The following is a 26,047-nucleotide window of genomic DNA, read 5'->3' as shown; positions in this document are numbered from 1 at the left end:
GCACTTTGAAATAGGAATAACAGCTCCTTCAAGCCAGCTTAATTTTCTAGCAAACTATGGCATTGTTTTTATATTTCTTGCAGTGTCTTTAAGATAGGACAAAGAAGGTTTTGTGATTGTAGGAGACCCCTGTTGTGCTTGCTCATGAGGACCACTCTACCATACGAATTATTGTTAGAAAGAGCAGAAACCGGAACAATTTCTTCTAAGAAAAGCAAGATGGAAAATTAAGTCTTTAAGCTTATGTCAGGAAGACTTTGTTAGTGCATTTTAGGGCAAAAGTATGGTCTCTAATGTGTGTGAAGGGCAGGTAAGGGACCTTTTGTCATCAGGAGGACTAGATGTGACCCAGAACTGTCTTCCAGGGGCTGACAGGCGCTTGGACACTGGACAGGACAGGGCATCAAAGGCCAAGGTTGGAGGTTGTGGGACTGGTTTCTGCATAGCTGACAGAGCAAGTATCTTGGTGGGGCCAAAATTCTGGTTGATCATGAACTCAGTTCTAGTTTTTTAGGGGATTCTGGGTAAGTTACAATGGCTGTCATTCCTTGAGAGCACTATGGCTCCTGCAAAATTGCTGCTCTTTGTTCTTGGGTACAAGCTCAGTTTCCAGCATGGTGAAACTGCTGCCACTTGGAGGCCAACCCAGCATGGGATATCTACCCTGCTCATGCAGCATTGGTTATAGTTCTGGTCCCTTGTATCACTTTGTCTTGTCCTTTGCATCCAAACAACTGGAGGAATTATTACAGACTCTTCTCAGGTAAGTGTACCTGAGTTGATGGCAGCTAGCGACTGATACCACATGAGACATGGTCCTGCTATATGAAGAGAATGAACAGTCCTAAAATTACATTAATGTGTTACACATGTCTGCTAGCTGTAATAGCAGCCTTTTTCAGTTTTAAAATGTATTCTGTTTTTGCTACTGTTACTGCACTGACAGTTGAGAAGATGACATGCTAAGAACCCCTTTCTTATTATAAAAGAACCAAGTTTTTCTTAACATCATTTAGCGGAAACTGGAGGCTTAATGGAGCCTGAAAAAAAAAAGAAATAATTTTATTAACTAAATTGGAGATGTTTTTGAGAATCTTTTGAATTCTGCCTCCTTTGCTACACTTCTTCCCACTCTCTGAATTTTTAAAAGTCTCCAGTTATTTTTAAGTAATTTTAAAACTTTAGGAGAAAAAATCAAGCCCCCCCTTGGGACTGACATCTGAGTCGTGTGTGTACTGGCTCACTTTGATGCCCTCTGCCAGGAGATGGATGCCCAGCAAGAAGGACCAGATGTGGCTCTCTAGTCACAGACTGGAGATAGCCCACTCTGTGAGCATGAGATCTCTTTTCTCTATACATTGTAACTTCTTTATATGTGGAAATAGATGGGCATATATATTCATATTTGTGTGTGTGTCTGTGTGTGTGTAACAGCAGGAGCAGGAAAACTCTTGGATTTTTAAGAAAATAATAGTGAAAAGGGTGAGAGAGGGCATACAGCAGGGAATTTCAGTGGACCTATATAAAAAGTGCACTATGCTTTTTTTGCATTCACTTCTATTCATGCTCACTATTTGATCCTTTATCCAAGTAGGAATGAATAACTTATTTTCCGGGATAGAATCCTTGACTTGGGAAATTTATCTATTTAAGATTTTCTTCTGTCTTACAGTTAGGTGTGTGCTTAGTTGCAGAATTTCTCCTAGGAAATTTTAAGGTCATTAGCTTTCTCTCCCAGCTCAAACCTAAAGGCTCATGCATGCTGTTGAAATATTCTCCTGACTGTGCTCTCAGCCTTCACTAAGCTCATAAGTATGAATTAATTTTCAGGATGTAATGCATATTCTTTTTACGTATATCTCTCCTTAGGTGTCTGCCCATGTTTGCCTGTCTTGTTAGAGCCCTTTGTCCTTTGCCTTCCTGTACCCATTTCGAGGAAGTATAAGTCCAAAGTTGAGGCAAGCTTCTATTTCCTAACCAAGAACTTGGCTTTTCTGCCTCTCTCTCCTCCTCTGCAGTTTAAGGCAAGGGGAAATAGAACTTTAACTTTCTGTAAGTATGAACATTTCTGGAAGCTGTCAGACACCTGCAGATTCACAGATCTGTGAATTATTTTCTTTTTCCCTTAGCCATCTCCTATGTTTGCACTGGTTTGATTTTTGGTTCTTTTTCTTTTTAATTGTGAAAGCACTCTGGATTTAAGGCCAAGTAATAGCCACCTGTCCTCCTAGGCTGTTCTTTCCTTGATATATTCACACGCCACCATGTTGGGTTGGTGACTTGAGATCTATATAGTTTTTCTGTTTTTGAATCATAGAACTTTCACAGCACAAACTGGGGGCCCTAGTTCCTTTTGTGTACAAAACAAACTCCTGCTAAGGATAGAAGATCATGTGAAATTTGAAGCTAACTAGAGCCTCAGTACAACCTTAGCCATATTCAAGATTCCTTTCAACCATTTCCCAAGAAGAAAAATGTATTAAATGTTTGTCAGTGTAATAGACTGGTAAAATGCTAAAGATATAATAGTGAGCAAGGCAGATATTATAGAGTTTTCTGTTGAAACAGGCAAGTATAGTGTGGTCTGGTAATACATGAGAGTACCACATCATGAAGTGTGCATATAGGTGGATAATTTGCCGATGGGATGCAGTGGGGATGCATATGGAGGAAGTAAGTTTTGAGACAAGATTCAGAGATGGAGAGATTTACCTGAAAAGAACCAGCTGGGAGAGAAGGCAATGTTCAGTGCAACCATATTGGGGTTTGCTGCAGTACTGAAGGATAGGGTGTGAGTGAGAAGAAAATAATATGTGAAAAGGATGAGAGAGGGAGCATACTGGACGCTCAGTGGGAAACATTTGGAATGTGAAGCAGGTGGGGGTTAATTCTGAAGCCGGAGAGCTGAGAAGCCAGATCATGCTCCTTCATTAACGACACGCTGAATAATTGATCCTGGTGTCAGTCTGCAGAGCCACCAACTGCTCAGCAGTGCCTTGCTTAGCGCATGCGTACATTTTAGAGAGAGAGCTCTCTTGTGAAAAGAACAGATTGGAGGAGATCAGGGTTGAAGGAAAATACTTTAGGGATTCAGGTGAAAGAATATGGGGAATTAATGGAGAGCAGACAATGAAGTAGATTTAAGAGAGTAATTTAGGGGGAGATGTAGTGAAACTTGACATAAGATATATGTGATAGATAAAGGGGAGAAGGGGCAAGGATGGCATCCAGGTTTCTAGTAAGGGCCATGGTAGGATGGTAACACTGTTCACTCAGAGGTGGGAAGAAGAGTGGGTGTGGAGTAGTAGGGTGGGGACTGGGAAATAATTTGAATTTAGAGATTCATTGAAAAATGCCTGTGGACTGTCTATTGGAGGGTACCTAGTCTGAACCAAAGTGTCTTATTGAGTGTGCAGGTTGGAAATTTGGGTTGCTGCATAGCAGGTAGTGTAACTGTGAGATCCAGGTATAGTGTGTGCTCCTATCCTGTGAATTAGCTCACAAGTGACTAGTGAATGGAGAGATGCTGTTAGGATAATAAAGAAAATCCATTTGGTTAATAGGCAGGGCTGTTGCTGCTCTTCTTGCTAGACAAGGGCCGGGTAGAGTTGAGATTATCAGCTAACAGGAAACCTTGGTTCATTTGTACTATGGATGGGAATTGCTTTGTCTATTTTTTAAGAAAATTAAAAACAAATGCCTTTTTCTGGGGCATTTTCTCCTGCTAACCAATCCTCAGTCCCCACAGCCAGGGTGTTTTGTGGTGTCTTTCCTGGCTCATAGCCAGATCACCCTGTGTTCTCTTGGCACCTTGGATTATGCTCCTGCCAAGATGAAAGCAATGCCCTTTCTGCATTACTTCTGTGCACACCAGTCAGCTGCTGTGGCCATCTTTGTTGGTGTGGAGCAGTGACCACAGGGTCATTTATAGTTTTCATCAGCATTAACATTTCAAAGTTGCTTGGGTTCTGAGCTTCAGCCCTTTTTCCTGTACTTTAATAGAGTATGAGGTTTTTTTATTGGTTTATTTTTAGGAATTCAATGTTTTACAGTTAAGAAGCCTTGTATTGAAAGATTGCTAGTAGAAAAGATTCTGTATAGAAATATACAGGAGTGTGGTGTGTGGTGCAGACAGAGGTAAGTCCAGGATGGAATCCTTAAGCATACAGTGTTACTAAACAGGAGCAGAACAAGAAACCTATAGAAGACACTGGGGAAAGAGAGTGGGTAGATTACTGGAAAACAGAGCAAGCCAGAAGATTGGACTCATCTCAAATCCTTCTTGTTGGCTCTGTGCTCCAGAGACCTTTGACAGTTCTTTACATTACCGTAAGAAATGTTTTTTAGGCTCATTTTATGCGCTTTGTTCCTAGACCTCAAATCCCTTGTTCTCTAAGGCAGCGGTGAGTGTTTACATGTACTGGCCACCAGTAGCTTGCTAATTGTTTCTAAGCCTTTCAGTAAAACTATGAATATATTTATTTTTAAGAGAAAATAACTAGGCCATCAACTCAATATTTTCTATCAAAATTGGGGTTTTATACTTACTTAATATTTGATTTTTTTTGTGTTGGAAATCTTTCTTAAAAGACTTAAGACTTGAGACAAAAGATATTTCATAAAATGACTTGAACAAACCAATCCTGCCAGGGAATCAGCTAGGCTAACTGCAGATCTTTACCTTTCCCTCCATCCTTCCAAGTCCAGTCTCATAGTCTCATCCCCCACTCTGCAGCAGACCACCATCTGCACCCCCTTCGTCTCCAGTGGATCCCACAGATCTTCCCTCCTGTTTCCCCCACCCTTGTTGTTTTATCCTAGCCCCCAAATTCTGTAAGGCCTTCCTGGGGATCCTCAGGCCACTATGGCTAAGGAAACAAGTGGGCTAGCTGCAGATACCAACCTCTCTATTCCTCCTATTCAAATCTCTAGCTCTGAAGCAGAATACCTGCTACAACCCCCCTCCTGTCCTGCCCCCACCCATAGTGGTTCACGCAGATCTTTCCCCCGTCTCCATTCCTTCAGCTTCTGTCCCCCAGTCTCATCCTCAGCTCTGTATCAGACCTGCTGTGCCTTCTCTTCACTCTCAGCTCTCATTCTCAGGGAACTAAGCAGATCCTGGTAGAATCCCCTGCTTTCCTTTCTCCACAGCCCTTGCATATTTCTAAGCCTTAGATCTCAATACCCAGAAACATATTTTACTTGGAATCCCCAGTGCCTGCACCTATCAGGACCCCAGAAGATTTTCCTACAGGCAACATTCTCCTAAGTACCAGAAAAGAAACAGAAATGAGGAAACAAAACACCCATCCAAAAAAGATAATCATATATCAGCACCTAAAATGATAGTCTTTCCAAACACAGATGCTGCTGTGCCAGTGTAAAAACTACAATTAATAACAGCCAGGACAGTATGTCTCTATGAGAGTCCAACAGTCCTACCACAGCAGGCCTTCAATGTTCAAATATAGTTGAAACACAAATAAAAGACCTTAAAACAGCCTTTATGCATATTAGAGGCCCTTAAAGAAGAAATGAGTAAATCCCTTAAAGAAATCTGTGAAGATACAAACAGTGGAAAGAACGAAATGAAACTGTTCAAGACTTGAGAGTAGAATCAATAAAGAAAACCCAAACTCTGGGAAATCTGGAAATGAAAAATTTAGGAACTGAAAAAAGAACCTCAAGAGGGAAGCCTCACCAATAGAATACAAGAGATGGAAGAGAGAATGCCAGGCACTGAAGACATTGATACTTCCATCAAAGAAATGGTGATCTAAAACTCTCCTGACCCAAACCATCCAGGAAATCTGGGATACCATGAAAAGACTGAATCTAAAAATAAGAGGAATAGAGAAAGGAGAAGAACACAGATCAAAGTCACAGAAAATATTTTTAACAAGAAAATGTTCCTAATCTAAAGAAGGAAATGCCTGTTAAAGTATAAGAAGCATACAGAACACCAAATAGACTGGACCAGAAAAGAAAGTTTTCTCGGCACACAATCAAACACAGAACAAAGAATATTAAAAGATGCAAGGGGGAAAAAAGTAACATATAAAGAAAGACCTATTAGAATTACACCTGACTTCTTAATGAAGACCCTACCAGCCAGAAGGGCCTGGATAGATGCACTGCTACTCTAAGAGACCAAAAATGTCAACCCAGACTATTATACTCAGCAAAACTTTCAATCAGCATAAATATAGAAAACAAAACATTCCATGATAAAAACCAAATTTAAGCAATATGTATCTAGAAATCCAGCCATACAGAAGGTTCTAGAATGTAAAGTCCAACCTAAAACAGTTAAGTACATCCATGAAAATATGGGGAGAAAACACAGGACATAAATAATCCAAGACCAGCATAGTCAAAACAGTGGAAGAAGTATACACACAAACAAACCAAACAACAACAACAAAATAACAGGAATCAACAATTATTGGCCATTGATAGCTCTCAACATCAGTAATTTTTAAAGGATAAAGACAAACAGATTAGATGGGAAAACAATCTATTCTTCTGCTGTATCAAAGAAATGTACCTTAACATCAAGGATAGGCATTACCTCAAGGTAAAGGTTTGGACAAAGATAATCCAAGCAGAGTGACCTAAGAAAGAAGCTGGTGTAGTAATTTTAATATCTGACAAAATAGACTTCAGGCCAAAACTAATCATAAGACATAGGAAAGGGTATTATATATTCATGAAAAGAAAAATCCACCAGGAGGACATTTCATTTTTTAACATCTATACTTCAAACACAGGGGAACCCAAGTTTGTAAATGAAGTACTCCAGCCTAAATCACATACTGACTCTTAACACTGATAGTGGGAAACTTCAATACCCCACTCTTGCCAGTAGATCATCCAGACAAAAACTAAACAAATACTGGAAGTAATTGAAGTTATAAACCAAATAGACATACTTATATAACATTTTGCCAAAACACAAAAGACTATAATTTTTTTCTTAGCACCTGTGGAACATTCTTCAAAATTTACCATGTACTTGTACATAAAACAAGTCTCAGCAGATACAAGAACATTGAAATAACAACCTACATACTATCTGACCACCACAGATTTATGCTGGATATCAACACAGAAAGCTTACTAACTAATGGAAACTGAATAACTCTTTACTGAATTTAGAAAAAAAAAAGGGGGGGGGGGTCAAGACAGAAATTAAGAAATAAAGACTTGATGATGGTGTCCTTTGCTCTATAGAAGCTTTTCAGTTTCATGAAGTCCCATTTATTGATTGTTGCTCTCAACACCTGTGCTGTTGGTGTTCTGTTCAGGAAGTTGTCTCCTGTGCCAATGAGTTCAAGGCTCTTCCCCACTTTTTCTTCTAACCGATTTAATGTATCTGGTTTTATGTTGAGGTCTTTGATCCACTTGGACTTCAGTTTTGTGCAGGGTGATAAGTATGGATCTACTTGCATTTTTCTACATGTAGACATCCAGTTAGAAAAGCACCATTTGTTGAAGATGCTATTTTTTTTCCATTGTATGGTTTTGGCATCTTTGTCAAAGATCAGGTGTCCATAGATGTGTGGGTTTATTTCTGGGTCCTCTGTTTGGTTCCATTGATCCACCATTCTGTTTCTATGCCAGTACCATGCAGTTTTTATTACTGTTGCTCTATAGTACAGCTTAAGATCAGGGATGGAGATACCTCCAGAAGATCTTTTATTGTAGAGGATTGTTTTGCAATTCTGGGTTTCTTGTTATTCCATATGAAGTTGAGAATTTTTCTTTCCAGGTCTATAAAGAATTGTGTTGGTAATTTGATGGGAATTGCATTGAATCTGTAGATTGCTTTTGGTAAGATGGGCCATTTTTACTATGTTAATCCTGCCAAGCCATGAGAATGGGAGATCATTCCATCTTCTGATATCTTCTTCTAATTCTTTCTTTAGAGACTTGAAATTTTTTTCATATAAGTCTTTGACTTGCTTGGTTAGGGTTACACCAAGGTACTTTATGTCATTTGTGGCTATTGTGAAGGGTGTTGTTTCCCTAATTTCTTTTCAGCCCTTTTGTCTTTTGTATACAAGAGGGCTACTGATTTTTTTGGAGTTAAATTTGTATCCAGCCACTTTGCTGAAGGTGTTTATCAGCTGTAGGAGTTCCCAGGTAGAATTTTTGGGGTCACTCAGGTATACTATCATATCATCTGTAAATAATGATAATTTGACTTCTTCCTTTCCAATTTGTATCCCCTTGATCTCCTTCAACTGTCTTATTGCTCTAGCAGGGACTTCCAAAACAAAATGACTGCCTGCAGATTGGGAAAGAATCTTCACCAACCCTTTATCTGACAGAGGGCTAATATCCAGTATATATAAAGAACTAAAGAAGCTAAAAGCTGCAAACCAAGTAATCCAATTAAAAAATGGGGAACAGAGCTAAACAGAATTCTCTGTAGAGGAATATCGAATGGCAGAGAAACACTTAAAGAAATGCTCAATGTCATTAGCCATTAGGGAAATGCAAATCAAAACGACCCTGAGGTTTCACTTTATACCCATCAGAATGGCCAAGATGAAAAATTCGAGTGACAACACATGCTAGAGAGGCTATGGAGAAAGGGGAACCCTCCTCCACTGCTGGTGGGAATGTAAAGTTGTTCAACCACTCTGGAAATCAATCTGGCGCTTTCTTAGATAACTAGGAATAGCGCTTCCTCAAGATCCAGCCATACCACTCCTAGGCATATATCCAAAAGAGGCTCAAGTACAGAATAAGGACATTTGCTCAACCATGTTTGTAGCAGCTTTATTTGTAATAGCCAGAACCTGGAAACAGCCCAGATGCCCCTCAACTGAAGAATGGATGCAGAAATTGTGGTGCATCTACACAATGGAATATTACTCAGCAATGAAAAATAAGGAAATCATAAAATTTGCAGGTAAATGGTGGGACCTGGAAAGGATCATCCTGAGTGACCTGTCCCAGAAGCAGAAAGACATACACGCTATATACTCACTCATATAGACATGTAATATAGGATAAACCTACTAAAATCTGTACATCTAAAGAAACTAATCAAGAGAGAGGACCCTGACTAAAACGCTCAATCCCTATCCTGAAAGGCAAAGAGGATGGACATCAGAAGAAGAAGAAAACAGGAAACAAGCTAGAAACCTGCCACGTAGGGCCTCTGAAAAGCTCTGCCCTGCAGACTATCAAAGTAGATGCTGAGACTTACGGCCAACTGTTGGGCAGTGTGTATGAAATCTTATGTTAGAAATGGGAAATAGTAAGATCTGGAGAGGATAGGAACTCCACAAGGAGAGCAACAGAACCAGAAATTTGAACACAGGGGTCTTCCCAGAGACTCATACTCCAACCAAGTACCATGCATGGAGATAACCTAGAACCCCTGCACAGATGTAGTCCATGGCAGTTTAGTGTCTAAGTGGGTTACATAGTAACGGGAAGAGGGACTGCCTCTGACATAATCTGATTGGCCTGCTCTTTGATCACCTCCCCCTGAGGGGAGAGCAGCCTTACCAGGCCACAGAAGATGACAATGCAGCCACTCCTGATGACATCTGATAGACTAAGATCAGAAGGAAGGAGAGGAGGACCTCCTCTATCAGTGGACTTGGGGAGGGGCATGAGTGAAGAAGGGGGGGAAGGTGGGATTGGGAGGGGAGGAGGGAGGGGCTTATGGAGGGATACAAAATGAATAAAGTGTAATTAATAAAAAAAAAGAAATAAAGACTTTATGGAATTGATAGAAAATAAGTACACAACCTACCCAAACTTATGGGATACAATGATAGTTTTTCTAAGAGACAAGTCCTTATCACTAAGTGTCTACAAAAAGAAATTGGAGAGATCTTATATTAGCAACCTGAAAGCTCCAGAACAAAATTAAGAAATTACACTCATGAAATAAACTCAAGGCTGAAATCAGTAACATAGAAACAAACAAATAACAACAGAAAGAATAAATGAAACAGAGATGGTTCTTTGAGGAAATCAGTAAGATTGACAAACCTTTATCCAAATTAACGAAATTTAAAAATGGAAAGGGGGACATAACAACACATTAAGGAAATCCAAAGAATTGTAAAGATATACTTTAAAAATCTTTACTCCATCAAATTGGAAAATCTAAAAGAAATGGATGATTTTCTTAATACATACTAATTACCAAAGTTAAACCAAGATCAGATAAGAGGGGCTAGAGAGATGTCTCAGTATTTAAGAGCACTGGCTGCTCTTCCCGAGGAACCAGGTTCAACTCCCAGCACCCATATGGAAGTTCAAGATTGTAGCTCTGGCTCCAGGAAATCTGATACCCTCACACAGACATACATGCAGGCAAACACCAATACACATGAAATTAAACAAACAAAGAAAACAAAACAAAATAAAAAGATTAGATAAGAAATTTAAATTGATCTAACTCCTAGAAGTAGTCACTAAAAGTCTCCCAAACAAAAAAAAAAAAAAAAGAAAGAGAGAGAGAGAGAAAACCTCAGGGCTAAACAGTTTTAGTGCAGAATTCTACCAGAGTTTCAAAGAAAATCTAACGCCAATACTCCTCAAATTATTCCACAAAATAGAAGCAAAAGAGACATTGCCCAGTTTGTTACATAAAGGCCCAGCAAAAAAGCCTTATGAACATAGATGCAAAACAAACAAACTCATGAATAAAATACTTGCATACAGATCCAAGGCTCCATCACTCAAGACAGCACCTACATAATAACGTATTGAAGATGGAGATGCTGAGCCAGTGCCTACATAGAGCTTTAAAGAGGAAGCTTGGGTAGCTCAATTGGTAAGGGTCCTGGCCCTGAATCTGAGAGCCTTGCTGAGCTTTCACACATATGTTCCAGCATCTTTGGTACAGGAACAAACTCTGCATGCTCTCATGTTGCTGATTATTAATATATAGTATTGATTTATCTTTTAGTTAAACAGCGGTTATTCCTAAACCAGATGTATACCACAAATCACCACACAGAGGATTTATTTAACCTAGAGCACAGTGGTGGGCAATAGTTACTCCATCCTAAACCTCCAAGCCCACATAACTTCCTCCCATTCAGATTTCCCACATTATACTTGCTTTTCAGTCATATTTTAGGCCCAGCTCAGCTCTCTTGCTGTTTCCAGGTCCTTTCTTCAGAGCTCTCTCTTCTCCAACCCCTCCTCCTACTTGCTTCTTTCTCCTCCCCTTCAGACCAGGATGTCCCACCCTATCCTCTCTATTGCTCAGCAGTGGCTGGTTGTTTTATTGGCAATACAGACAACAAATGGTAACTTGTTTACACAAACTTGAGACAGGTGATGCTTAAAATAAGCATCACAATGCAATGTCCTGATTGAAACCAGATAGTGGGGTAGAGAAATCAGCATGTGAATGAACAAGGGTAAATTGTATACATTCCACAAGAACATTATATCAACATTCTTTCAAGAGAAATGTTAACACCAAGCCAGCCACAATTTTTTTTTAATCAATAATGATATTCTACCTACAAGATATACCAGGACAGTGGTGGCACAAAGCTTGTGGGAATGATCAACTAATAACAGACTTTTTATTAAGGTTCACTCTATGAGAAGAATCCATACCCAACACTGCTTGAGTGGCCATGAACCTGAGACTAGATAGCCAGGGAACTAAGGTAAAACCAAATACTTCTGATCTAATGTAGAGATAAAATGACTCCTAATGATATTCTGGTATACTCATAGATCAATCACTTGCTCAGCTGTCATCAGAGCATCTTTTTCCTGCAGCATATGGTAACAAATATAGAGACTTACACAGACACTACTCAGAGAGTAAGAGATCTCAGAACACTCAGCCCTAAATGGGATGTCTCCATTTGGTGTTGGATAACCAGTTGGTGTGCTCTTCCCTGGGAAGACTGTTTCTCCTTTGCTTAGCAATATTGGTTGCCTAAAGTTACTTTGAATATGGTTGAGGTCTCCTTCCCCATCCACTTTGGCATGTCCGTTAGTGTTGTCTGCTTACATTTGGGCAGTCATATTGATGAGACTTTATGATGTGACTAGATAACATGATCTCACAACAAACACCCTGATCCTCTGACTCCTATCTCTATCTTCCATGGCCTTTTCCTTTCCAAGTATTTGCTTTGTTCTCTGATATGCACTGGCTGTGGTCTCCTCAGATTACGTTCTCTATCCCTAATTTCAGCCATTACTTAGCTTCAACTTGGTCTCCAACTCAAACTTCAGATGACCTTTAAACTTACATGGCTCTCATCACCACACAGCTGACTGTATTTTAGTTTAAATACCTCATAAGAACTTTGTCTAAGCCCTCACAGCCTTTGCTCTCCAGGTCAGTGCCAGTTGGTTGCTGTTGGGTCCATTGTTCAGCCCCTGCTGGCAAAGGAGGGGATTCCCTGGGTAGGGCAGATTCAGTATAGAAGGCAAAAGGCTTTTCTTCTAGCTCTTCTTCATTTCAGAATTACATGTTTACTGTGTGTGTGTATACATGCTCCCATGTATGTACATGTACGTGTGTGTGTGTGTGTGTGTGTGTGTGTGTGTGTGTGTGTGTGTGTGTAGATAAATGCATACATTGAGTATGTGACATAAAAACTGAAGGGGGATTAGGGAGAAAAGGGGTAACCAACAAGGAGTGTGGTCAATGGAGGTTGTTGCTGCAATAAACATCATATCTAAAAAGCAAGTTGGGGAGGAAAAGATTTGGCTTGTACTTCCATATTGTTGTTCATTATTGAAGGAAGTCATGACAGGAACAGAAACAGGGCAGGAATCTGGAAGCAGGAGCTAAAGCAGCAGCCATGGAGGGTGCTGCTGACTGGCTTGCTCCCATGGCTTGTCCAGCCTGCTGTCTTATAGAACCCAGGACCCAGCCCAGGGAGGGCCCCACTCACCATGGGCTGGGCCCTCCCCATCCATCACTAATTAGGAACATGCCCCATAGTCGGACCTTGTGGAGGAGCCTTCTCAGTTATGCTGCCTTCTTTCACATGACTGATTTGTGTGTCAAGTAAACATAAGACTAGCCAGCACAGAGGTGGAATGAAGTAAATATGATTGAGATAATGATCTTTGTATGAAATGTCATCATAAAACCCATGAGTTAGTAACACAAACTAATTTGTTAGACAGTCAATTGAAGGTATAAAAGGTTAAACTTTTAGAGGAATGACCCAAAGCTGTGGGGCCAACGGAAGAAGGGAAGAAGGTGAATTTCACTAGGGTGGGCTAGGCTTGAGTGCTTAGCTCCTGGCAGGCCATGGAATGGAGTTTTAAAAATATATGCTGCATACATTGTTATTACATATAAAATATATGTCATATATGTGTGTATGTATATCATATATATGGTACTTGGTATATAGAGTTTTGATTATCTTTTGAAAGAGAATGATAAGACTTAGATTGAGAATTGTAGTCAGATTTTAGCTTGATATGTAAATAATAAGGGTTATAATTATGTGCTGTTTGTGGAATTATGCTAGCTAAAAGACAAGGGACAGTAATTAGATGAGAGCTGAGCAGGGTGTATGAGTTGAGAACTGGAGACATCCAGTTCTATGTCCAAGGCTAAACAGAAGCCTGTCTTAAAACTACTAATTCTGCCTTACATTTTCTTTTAAATTCATAATAGTACATTCCAAAACAATTTTAAGTCCTTGGTTACAATATGACAAGAAGTACAGAATAGAATATAAGGGAAAGGCTCCTAATGGAGGAAATTATCAATATAACATTTTTTATTTCCCGAATTGTGAGATTTCATTGTAGTCTTAGTATATGGATGGTCTGATTTGGGCAATGTTGTCCGTTGACCATGCCCTAATGCAGCATCCAGAATAAATAAATGTGCCTACACAGAGAATCTAGTGTAACTTAGAGGTGTTGATCACAAAGGACATAGGTGCAGACAAAAGGACGCCCTTGATTGACATATATATGGCCATGATTATTTGATTTCAAACTTAATGTGTACTAACTTATAAAAAATTACATGGGTGTTTAAGTGTTTTCTTAATGAGAGGCTTAAAGGTTTTAATTATTTACAAGTGACTGAACTAAATCACTTGAAGAAAACCCAGAAAGACACAAAGAAATTTAGGGAATTTTAATGGAAATGAAAAGAATCCGATATGGAACCCTATTTAGCTAACGTACAACTATGTTAGCTATAACATACAAAGATCCTGACACTGTTCTGAACACTGTATGTATCTCACTGGTTAGTGTGAGAAGGGGAACAGTGTGGAGCTGTGAACATGGACAGAGCAGATCATGGGGAGGTCCGGTGACAGCCGTCAGCATAAACAGGGGTAGATTGTCTCGACATGTACTTCTGTTTCTAGCATTTGCTGTATTCAGTGTTTGCGTTTTTCAGTGTCCTTCATCAAGCCTGAGGTAGACTTTCAACCAAATCTTTTAGTAGCCAGTTTAGAGGAGTTTTGTAATTGGTCTCATTAAATGTACATGTGAAAATAATGATGTGGCTTATTTGATGAAATAGGTTAATAAATATTCTTTTCAAAATTACTAAATTTTCTATAATAACTTGATTATACTTTCTTGGTTATTTGTGCCAATAATAAGCAGTACTCGGCTTCCTAGGAGAGGCAGCATCCTGTAATGCTGGGGGAGGGACCAGCGCACAATAAAGATTGCTGACAAAAACTACCCACTTAGAGCAGGCCAGCCTCACATGGCAGAGATGCCTATGTATTTTTGTCTAGAAAATTTGTCTGAAATGAGACTTAGGGTTTCCTTCTAGCTTATATACTGAAACAAATTGCTATAGAATATAAAGATAACATAATACTTGCTTGTATGGCAATATTTATGTTAATGCTTTTAATTTTTATCACATTTTAAAGCAGTTTTTTTTTTCTTTATTTCCCTAGGGAGTTGGTGTCTCAGTTCATGGGCAATTCCGAGTGGCCACAGAACGATCTCTCTTTGCAATGCCAGAAACAGGAATAGGTAAAAATACCAGAATTTTTTTTTAACTTTTTTTTATTTTTTTTATTAATTACACTTTATTCATTTTGTATCCCCCCATAAGCCCCTCCCTCCTCCCCTCCCGATCCCACCCTCCCTCCCCTTTCTGCATGCATGCCCCTCCCCAAGTCCACTGATAGGAGAGATTCTCCTCTCCTTTCTGATCTTAGTCTATCAGTTCTCATCAAAAGTGGCTGCATTGTCCTCTTCTGTGGCCTGGTAAGGCTGCTCTCCCCTCAGGGGGAGGTGATCAAAGAGCAGGCCAATCAGATTATGTCAGAGGCAGTCCCTCTTCTCATTACTAGGTAACCCACTTGGGCACTGAACTGCCATGGGCTACATCTGTGCAGGGGTTCTATGAATCCTCCATGAATAGTCCTTGGTTGGAGTATGAGTCTCTGGGAAGTTCCCTGTGTTCAAATTTTCTTGTTCTTTTGCTCTCCTTGTGGAGTTCCTGTCCTCTCCAGATCTTACTATTTCCCACTTCTTACATAAAATTCCATTCACTCTGCCCGACAATTGGCCATCAGGCTCAGCATCTGCTTTGATAGGCTGCAGGGCAGAGGCTTTCAGAGGCCCTCTGTGGCAGGTTCCTAGTTTGTTTCCTGTTTACTTCTTCTGGCTTTCAGAGGCCCTCTGTAGCAGGTTCCTAGGTTGTTTCCTGTTTTCTTCTTCTTCTGATGTCCACCCTCTTTGCCTTTCAGGATGGGGATTGAACATTTTAGTTAGGGTCCTCTCTCTTGCTTAGTTTTTTTTATAATTACTTTGAATCACATTGCTTTACTATATTTCAGATTTTTTTTTTTTTTTTTGAGACAGTTTCCCTGTGTAGCTTTGGCTGTCCTAGACCAGGCTGGCCTTGAGCTCACAGAGATCTGCCTGCCTCTGCCTCTCTGCCCTCTGCCCTCTGGCCTCTGGCCTCTGCCTCTACCTCTGCTAAGATTAAAGGCATGCATCACCACACCTGGCTCATTTCAGATATTTTATACATATACATATGGAGCCAAAAGACTCCATGTAAGATACAACAGTGAAAGAATTAAAAAAAAAAAAAAAAAACTAAAAAAAAAAACAAAAAACTTCCTCTTCCAATGTCCATCCCATTTGCCTTTCTGAATGAGGATTAATCATCCTATTCAGGGTCCTCCTTCTTTCTTAGCTTCTTTAAATGTGCAGATTTTAGTATGTTTATTGTATATTATATGTCTAATATCCACTTGTAAGTGAGTATATACCATGTGTGTCTTTCTGTTTCTGGGATACCTTGCTCAGGATGGTCTTATCTAGTTCCCATCCTTTGCCTGTAAATTTCATGATAAATTTCATGTAAATTTGCCTGTATTTCCTTGTTTTTGATTGCTGAGTAGTATTCCATTGTGTAAATGTACCACAGTTTCTGTCTCCAAGTTGGTACCTTAGTAATGGGAACAGAGACTGTCTCTGACATGAACTCAGTGGCTGTTTCTTTGATCATCTCCCCCTGAGGGGGGAGCAGCCTTTCCAGGTCACAGAGGAAGACAATGCAGCCAGTCCTGATGAGACCTGATAAACTAGGGTCAGAGGGAATGGAAGACGACCTCCCCTATCAGTGGACTTGGGGAGGGGCATGGGAAGAGATGAAGGGGGAAGGGTAGGATTGGGAGAGGACGAGGGAGGGGGCTACAGCTGGGATACAAAGTGAATTAACGGTAATTAATGAAAAATAAATACTTTTTTAAAAAGCTCTAAATGTTTTAAAAATATAAAGAAAAAACACTCAATGTTAGCTCAGTAATTATATCACATATAAGAATATTTATCTGAAGATTTTAGCACCCTGTAGTTAATCTTAGATAAGGGAAAATTTCCTCACATTTCCATCTGTGACACACTGAGAGTTTCATAAATCAGCATTACTATTTTTCTGTTAAAAAGAGAGTCGTTCCAGCAGCGTTTGTGAAAGGGCTCTTGTTTCTTCACTGAATAGCCTTTGTCTCGATGTCAGATGTCTCTGCTGACCGTGTTAATCTCCTGGTCACCATCATGTCATCTTGATTGCTGTTGCCTTACAGTAACACTTGAAATCAGGGAACCCTTCCAAGTTTATCTCTACTTCCCAGGTTGTTATATAGCTCATTGGTATTTCTGTATTGGCAAGTTTATAGCCTATCAATTAGGCAGAATTGGCTTCTTTCCTGTTTGTGCTGTATGTGTGTGTGTTTGTGTGAAGGAGGGGGTGTGCGCACTTGCATACTGTGTGCCTGTGCATGTGGAGGCCAGAGCTCTAACTTTGCTGTCTTTCTCTGTTGCTTTCTAGCTTATTTTTTGAGACAGGCTTTTTCTTTGAATCTAAAGCTCACCCATGTAATTAGACTGTTTGGCCAATAAGCCTCATGGATTCTGTTCCCAGACCTGGGATTGCAGGCATGTGCCACTACTCCCAACTCTCTCCATGGGTGGTGCATAGCTAAACTGGTACTCATGGTTGCATGGCAAACACTCTACTGACTGAAGCATCTCAGCCCAAGAATTGGCATCTTAATAAGATGGTGTCTTTAGACTCATTCTTAGTTGAAAACATTTTTTGATCATGTTTTTCTCTCCACTAACTCCCGTCAGATCCCAGAATCCTTACCATCTAACTTTATGTTCCGCCCCTCTCTTGCCCTCAAAAAGAAAAAGAAAAGAAAGCAACAAAAGACAAACAATGCCTTCCAACAAAAACACAAAACCAAAAAATCAAAACAAACAGGTAAAAGACCAAGAAGAAAAAAGAAAAACTAAAAGGTAAAACAAAGGAAAATAGCATTGAGTTCATTTTATGATGACCAACACTGTTGGGCCTGGGGCCTGGCCTGGAGTGTGGTTGATTTTACCTAGTGACACTCGATTGAAGAAAGCTGGTATTCGCTTTCCCAGCAGGTCTCAGTTGCAGATGGCTTTTTGGGTAGAGTTGCATCCTCAGCCCCTCTCAGTGCCGACACCCTGTATAGCTTGATCCTCTGCCAGTCTTGGGCATGCTGCTGTAGTCTCTCTGAGTTCATATTTGCATTAGTCCTGTTGCGTCTTGGAGTCATTCACTACCCCTGTTCTCAACAGTCTTTCTGCCTCCTTTTCCTTATAGATCCTGAGCCTTGGGGGAGAGGGGTTTGGTAAAGATGCCCCATACAGGACTGAATGTATCTCTTACTCTGCACATCACCTTCCTCTTTGGAAGCCCCTCCTCTCCTCCCTCATTCTTTACTAGGTACCCAACCTCTGAGGGCATTCAAATTATAGTCCAGATATTGGAAGATTGAAAGCTAACATCCACATATAAGAGAAAATTCAGTATTTGTCCTTTTGGTCCTTTTGGCTCTGGGATACCTCACTCAGGATGATTATTTTCTAGTTCCATTGTGTAAATGTTCCACATTGTTATCATCTATTCATCTGCCAATGGACATCTAGGTATTTCTGGTTTCTAGCACTTATAAATAGAGCAGAAATGAGCATGGTGAGCAAGTGTCCTTATGTTAGGAAAAAGTGGTCTTTTGGGTATTATGCCCAACAGTGGTACACCTGAATCTTGAAGTAAACGGATTCCTATTTTTCTGAGGAATGGCCACATTGATTTCCATAGTGGCTATACAAGTTTGCATTTCCACCAGCAATTAGTAAGTGTTCCCTTTCCCAAATCTTTTCCAGTATGAACTGTCATTTGTTTTATTGATCTTGGTCATTCTGACAGGTCTAAGATGAAATCTCAAAGTAATTTTAATTTGCATTTTTCTAATGGCTGGGTTGAACATTTCTTTAAGTGTTTCTCAGCTATTTGGGTTTCACCTTTTGAGAACTCTATGCTTACTTCTGCACGTTACTTTCTAAATTGGGTTATTTGCTTTGTTGATGTTTAGATTTTTTTTTTTTTTAGACCAGCACCATTTGTTGAAGATGCTGTCTTTTCTCCAGTGTGTATTTTTTACTTCTTTGTGAAAAAGCACATGCCTGTAGGTATGTGGACTTATGTTTGGTCCTTCAGTTCAATTCTACTGATGAGCATGTCTGTTTTTATGTCAGTACCGTGTTGTTTTTATTACTATAGCTCTGTGATAAGACTTGAAATCTCGGGTTGTGATACCTTTAGAAGTTCTTCTATTAGTCAGGATTGTTTCAGCTAGCTTGTTTTTTGGTTTTGTGTGTGTGTGTGTGTGTGTGTGTGTGTGTGTGCTTCCATATGAAGTTAAGATAGGTTTTTTTTTTCCTATTTCTACAAAGAATTGGTGGAATTTTGATGGAGATTACATTGAATCTGTAGATTGCTTTTGGTAGGATAGCTATTTTTACCATGTTAATCCTACCAATCCATGAAGCATTAGGTGATCTTTCCATCTTCTTACTTCTTCAGTTTCTTTCTTCCTCATCCTAAAGTTTTTATTGTACAAGTCCTTCACTTGTTTGGTTAGTTATTCAAGATATTTTTGTTTTGAGGCTATTGTGAAAAGTACTATTTCTTCCATTTGTGTGTTTTAATTTTATATCCTGCTACTTTGTTGAAAGTGTTCAATCAGCTACAGATGTTTTCCTGGTAGAGTTTTTGACCCTGCCAAATCCTCAGCACATTCCTCCAGTCTCTGAAGTGTCCAGATGCTTCCTTTCTCTGACCGTCATGACACTGGGCGTCAAGTGTTCGTGATGGTGGGTTACATGGACTAACTGAAGAAATGAGAGCCATGACTGGATAAGTTCAGGTTTCTCAGCTGCAGATGATTAGCCTCTGAGAGACTCAATCCCAACAGCTTCCTAGAAGCTGTTTTGAGAGACTGAATCCCAACAACTTCCTAGAAGCTGTTTTTATTGTTACTCAGAAGACACCTTTAGGAAGTTGATTTCCACATTCCAAAACTTCTTATCTGACCTAGAGGCTATCTTGAAAGACCTTAGCTATTCCTGGAGACTTCCTGGTTTTCCTGGTTTTCCAGGAAGTCTCCAGACTAAGATGTGCAAAGGCTCTGAGAAATCTTCAAAGGAATAGCACCATAAAATCTCAGGTAACAATCACTGTCAAAAGGCTACTTCAAAACTTAGGTGCTATCATTCCAGATTTCTACCAGAGACAAAGATTCTGCTAACAATCTGCAACAATTTTATATCCTGCTTGACTTTGCTGAAAGTATTTAATCAGCTGTAGAGTTTTCCTGGTGGAGTTTTTTAGCATCATTTATGTATACAGTCATATCATCTGCAAATAAAGATACTTTGATTCCTTCCTTTCCAAATTGTATCCCCTTGATCTTGTCCAGTAATTTTGTTGCTCTAAGACTTCAAGTTCTTCACTGAATAGGTATGGAGAGAGTGGACAACCTTGTCTTCCATATTTTAATGGAAATGCTCTCCATTTAAGTTGATGCTGGCTATAGGCTTACTGTAAGTTACCTTTCTAAATAGGAATGACCCCTGTATCTGTAGTCTCTCAACCATCTCTGCATCTCTGGGATGAAGTCAAATTAATCATGGTAGGCTTTTTTGCATCTAAATTCATAAGGGAAGTTGGTCTATAAACTTCTTTTTTGGTTAGATCTTTGTGTAATTTGGGTATTGGGGGATTAGTAGCTTCTTAAAAAGAAAGTGTACCTTCAGTTTCTATTTTGTGGAATAATTTGAAGAATATTGCCATTAATTCTTTGAGGAAGTGGCATACTTCTGCACTGAATCCATCTACTTTCATGGGTCTTGTTGTTGCTGTTGTTATTGTTGTAAGGTTTTTAATTATTGCATTTATTTCAGTAGAGGTTATGGGTCTTTTAAAATTGCTTATTTTATCTGGACTTAATCTTGGTAGGTCATTTGTATCAAGAAATTCATCCATTTCTTTTTGATTATCCAGTTGGGTAGAATGCAGATTTTTAAATTATCCTTATGAGTCTGTGAATTTCCTTGGCGTCTGTTGTTTTGTTTCTCTTTTTATCTCTGTTTTATTTATTTGGATCTTCTCTTTTTGTCTTTCATATTCTAGTATGGGTTTGTCATTCTTGTTGATTTTTCGCAAATAACCAACTCACTTTCATTGATTCTTTGTATTGGTTTTGTTGTTATTGTTGTTTCTATTTCATTGAATTCAGCCCTGAGTTTATTTCTTCCCATCTACTCTTTTGGGGGTAGTATTTCTTCCTGTTCCAGAGCTCTCAGACATTTTGTTAAGTTACTAATATGAGAAATCTCTACTCTTTTGTCAGTGTAAGGGGCATTCTTCCCATACTGCTGAGGAATGGACCTTGGATTTTGTCAGCTATTTTTTTTCTGCATCTATTGAGATAATCATTGACTTTTTTTTTTTTAAGTTTGTTACTGGCAAATTACTTTGATTGATTTTTAAGTACAAATTTACCCTATGATACATCTTCCTTTGGTGTTTGTAATTCTTTTAATATGTGGTTTGGTTGGATTTGCTGAAACTTTATTTGTAATTTGTGCAGCTCTGATTATTGGGGTTGCAGTCTGGTTTGCTTTATTTATTTTCATTTTGTGAAGATTTATTTACTTGTTTTATGAATATGAGTGCTCTATCTGCATATACACCTTCATGCCAGAAATGGGCATCAGATCCCAGGGTAGTTGGTTTTAAGCCACTATATGGTTGCAGTAAATTGAACTCAGTAACTCTTAGCCACTGAGCCATCTCTCCAGTCCACAGTCTGATTTATAATGACCTTTCTGTGTGAATATTGGTTATGTTGATTGTTTGTTTTCTTTTTCTGAAAGAACTTGTGTAGAATTATTATTATTTTCTCTATGCTGTAAATGTTTTTGTAGAATATATCAGTAAGGCCATCTAGGCTAGTAATTTTCTCTTTGAGAAAGTTTGTAATTATAGATTCAAAGCCTCTGAACATACTTGGCCAGTCAAGTTACCTTCTTGCACAAGCATTGGAAGGTTGAATCTTTAAAGGAGTTTGTGCAATACATTAGTGTGAAGCTGTTCATGATATTCAAATACATGTAGATGCCATTTTTCCCCCAGATCATTCTAATTTGGAGTTTGTCAACCATATTGATCTTAAATACTAAAATTTGGTTTTCAGTTCATTGATTTTTGTGTGATATTTATTACTTATTTTCATCTACTTATTTTTCATTTGCTGCTCTTTTTTCCTAGTCTTCTCAGGTAAAAGCAGGTTAATTGGCTTTTTTTTAAAAAAAAAAAAACATCACCTTTTATTTGGTACATTTGGTAGAGACTGCACTCCAAATTTTGAATTCTGATCTCTTTCCTGGCTAGTACTATGTGGTGAGACACTCCGTGTGTTCCTGGGCTGCAGCTCTTGGTTGACCACATGATCAGAAGGATGCACAGTTGATGCTTTGTGGTGTAGCGTGCTGTGTGGCTAAGCGATAATGCTCAGGGGGATAAGTTCGTTAAGTGCATTTTTCGGAGTAAAGATGCTCGCCATTACACAATGGAACTGACTTGGTATGTGAGTCCAGGAGCACCTGCACTTTAAAGATGTTGTGGCACTACTTTCTAGTGTGCATCGCTTCCTAGGAAAACATTCATTAAAGTCCCTTTTTTTTTTTTTTGTTCCCATGTTAATATAAATCTGTATTTCTCTGGGTTTTCTTAAGATTTTCTGTTGACCAACTGTTTTAGGCTATTTGATCACATTATTTCTTAGTGCAGTTCTCTTTATCTTTCATGTGTATGTGTGTATTTAGCTCCTTGGATTCATTCTCTTAAATTTGGATTTTTAAAAATTTTTCAAATATTTTTCTCTTATTCCCTTTTCAGATACATCTTTTATACTTAATGTTAGGTACACTCTATTTGTGTGTGTGTGTGTGTGTGTGTGTGTGTGTGTGTGTGTGTGTGTGTGTGGTACGAGGGATTGAACTCAAGGCTTTACAGTGTTAGGCAATTGCTCTAACACAGAGTACTAGGCCCTGTCCTTTATTTCCTTATATCAGCATTGGAACAGGGCATTGTAAGTGATTCAGACTAGAGCCCATTCTGTAGCCTGGCCAGCCTTTGAAGCTGTGATCCCTCCGTGTCTGCTTCCTCAGTAGCTATAATTATAGACCTATGCACCAAGCCCTGCTGCTTGTTCATTCTAAATTATTTTTTATTTAGTTTCTATTTCTACATTTTAATTTTTCTCTATGCAAAGTCTAATCTGCTTTTAGCAGTTCTAAATATTTTTCAGTATATACTTTCATCTCAGTTTTCATATATGGAATACGATTTCAGTTGCTAAAAATGTAACTTCTCCATCTCTATACTTTTTGAACATATGAGGGAATTCTTACATATAATCAGTTAAATTGATTTCGTATTTTCCTACCCTATTAGTATTTAGTATTAGTATTAGTATTATTAGTATTAGTATTTAGTATTGTATTTTCCTACCCTATTAGATGTCTAGGTTTTTCTTGTTGTTGCTGTTTTGTTTTCTCTGTTTGAGATAGGTTCTGTGTGGACTAGACTGGCCTTGAACTCAAAGATCCACCTATCTCTGCCCCCAAGTGCTAGGTCTAAAGGTGTACACCACCAGCTAATGTGTTGGATAGTCTTCTGTCAACATGGTATAAGCTAAAGTCATCTGAGAGGAGGGAGGCTCAATTATGGAAATGCTTTCTTTAGCTGAGGCTTTGGAAAAGCCTGTAGGGCGTTTTCTTAATTAGTGATTGCTGTGGGAGGGCCCAGCCCGTTGTGGTTGGTACCTTCCCTGGACTGGTGGCGCTGGGGTCTACAAAATGTACAGGCTGAGTACAGCAAGCCATGGAGAGCAAGCCAGTAAGCAGCACCCCTCTGTGGCCTCTGCATCAGCTCCTGCCTCTAGGTTTCTGCCATTTGAGTTCCTGTCCTTACTTTCTTCAGACCATGGGTAAGGTAAGGAAGTACATGCCAAATAAACCCTTTTCTTCTCAACTTGCTTTTGGTCATGGTGTTTCATCACAGCAAGAGGATCTCTAAGACAGCTAGTAATATTTTTTATTAGATCCTAAATGCAACTTTTCTTTTGTTGGGTGCTGGAAACTTTTGAAAGTTTTTTGCGGTTTTATTTTCTTTTTCCTCTCTCCCCAGCTTGTTCTGTCCCCCTCCCCATTTTTTGTTGACACTGTGTAGACCTCCTTGACTGATCTTGTCTGGCCTTGAATTTACAGAGGTCTGCCTGCCTGTACTTCTTGATGGCTGGCATTAAAAGTCTGCTCCATCATTCCTGGTTTGTGAATTTTCAATTCTTACAATGTTCTTGCACTTTTTTCTAGGATGCACGTAAGCTGCTTGGAAATCCTTTGATCTTATTAGATGTTTTGGGTTTGGCTGGTTTTGTTTTCATGTAGGACAGGAACAGTGCTTTAAGCTACTGTTTATTCCTGACTGCAGATTCACGGTCTTTCTGTGTGTCTACTGGTGTCCAGATTCTTGCTCTTCATTTAGTCGGTGGATCTGGTGTTCTCAGGCCTCTCTGGCTTTCCACTTAGTTCTCATGTCCTTCTCTAGGCTCAGAGATCCTTTTCCTCACACTGTATATATGAGTTCTGAGGTGAGCCCCAGTGGGGAGACCTGAGGTATAACTAAGTTCATTTTGTGCTTTGGTTTATGCTGGTCAGGAAAGGAATATTGTAGGTGAAGGCATACAAGTCCAGAGCTGCGGCTTTGGCATGTAGAGATGCTTACTAGCCATGTGGCCATATGAAAGCAGATCTGGAATTGGGCATTTGAAAGGAGAGGCACAACTGGGTTTGAGACTGTTTTTCGACTTGAGCCTCTTTGACAAAACCATAGGCTGACTGCTTTAAACAACATCTTGATTCTCACATTTCAGAAGGCTGACACCCAAGATCAAAGTCAGTAAGCTTGGTTTCTCCTGAGCCTCTCCCCTCAGCTTTAGGTGGCCACCGTCTTGCCACGTCTTCACATGGCCTCTGTGTGTATGTTTCTCCCTATAAGGATAGTTCTGTTGGATTGGGGCACCCTCCTTTCAACCTGACATACGTAGAGCTCCCTCTCTAAATTATGCAGTTCCGTTGTAGGCTAATGCTTTAGCATACAGACATTGGGACACAATTGGTGAGTAACTGAGAGCAGTCAGCACATGGCTGCTGTGTAAGCCACAGCAGCCAAGGACAGTAACCGTAGGTGAGCATCCTGATGGCAAGTCTCTGCAGCATGCAGAGATCCAGTCAAGTAGAGACATGAGATGAGAAGCAGCGCTCACTGAGTGTCAGAGGCCAGGGCCATGCCTTGCTGGGTAAGGGAATGTTGCAGCATTAGAAGGTCTTCCTGTGTTCAGGATGCCACTGAGGCTCTGGTAAGTAGGTGAGTGCTGGGCAAATGAAAACACCCAAGAGCGGCTGGGGTTTAGAGGGTGATTATAAGAGACATAACTAAAAAGCATTTGGACATTTAAGACTAGGTTAAGGTGGATATTTTAATCTAAGAGAAAATGCAGCCACTGAAAAAATTTCAGAAATGTGAAATAATACTGATCAGGATTTGTGTTTAATGTCACACTTCCCCAGGCATGGTAACCCCTACCTGTAATCCCAGTCCTGTGGAGGCTGAAGGCTAAGGAAAGAGATCATAAGTTCGAGGCCGTTCTGGGTTATTTCTAAGGCTCTCTCTGAAATTAACAGTAGGAAAATTAACAGTTCTGTGCATACCATTTGGGAAGCAAATATTTTGTCACTTGCATCACATATTGTCGACCTTCTGTTTTTGAGATGAGGTTTCTGGCTAGTCTAGCTGGCCCTGGTTCCTCCCTGGTGCTTGCTTATTCAGCTCTGTGGTTTCGATCAGATGCTGCCATACCCGGATTTGTAAACGTAAGTTCTAGAGATCAAACTCAGATCTGAGCCACTTGTCCTGCAACCCCAGTACTGCATACTCCTACCATTACAAGACTTTACAGTCACACACTTTGCTGATTTCTAGAGCAGTAAGGTGCAAAGATTTTGAAAAATGTCCAAAATAAGTTATCAATTCATGACATTTTTTTGTGATTTAGGTTCATTGTGTATCACATAATTTAACATTTTAGTGCAAATTCAAGAGACTCTCTCTACTTTGTCTAAATTATTCTTT

General features: G+C 39.5%; 1 protein-coding gene across 1 annotated transcript in view; it reads left to right on the top strand.

The window, feature by feature from the left end:
* Hibch (3-hydroxyisobutyryl-CoA hydrolase) overlaps positions 1–26,047 on the top strand; it is a 68,101-nt gene that overhangs the window by 28,592 nt on the left and 13,462 nt on the right. The window contains exon 7 of the mRNA XM_021649276.2: positions 14,910–14,988. Coding sequence (XP_021504951.2) covers positions 14,910–14,988 — 79 coding nt within the window. The remainder of the gene's footprint in view (positions 1–14,909; positions 14,989–26,047) is intronic.

This window comes from Meriones unguiculatus, chromosome 15 (assembly GCF_030254825.1).
Source record: "Meriones unguiculatus strain TT.TT164.6M chromosome 15, Bangor_MerUng_6.1, whole genome shotgun sequence".
NCBI lineage: Eukaryota > Metazoa > Chordata > Mammalia > Rodentia > Muridae > Meriones > Meriones unguiculatus.
This window is presented reverse-complemented; position numbering and strand designations above follow the sequence as displayed.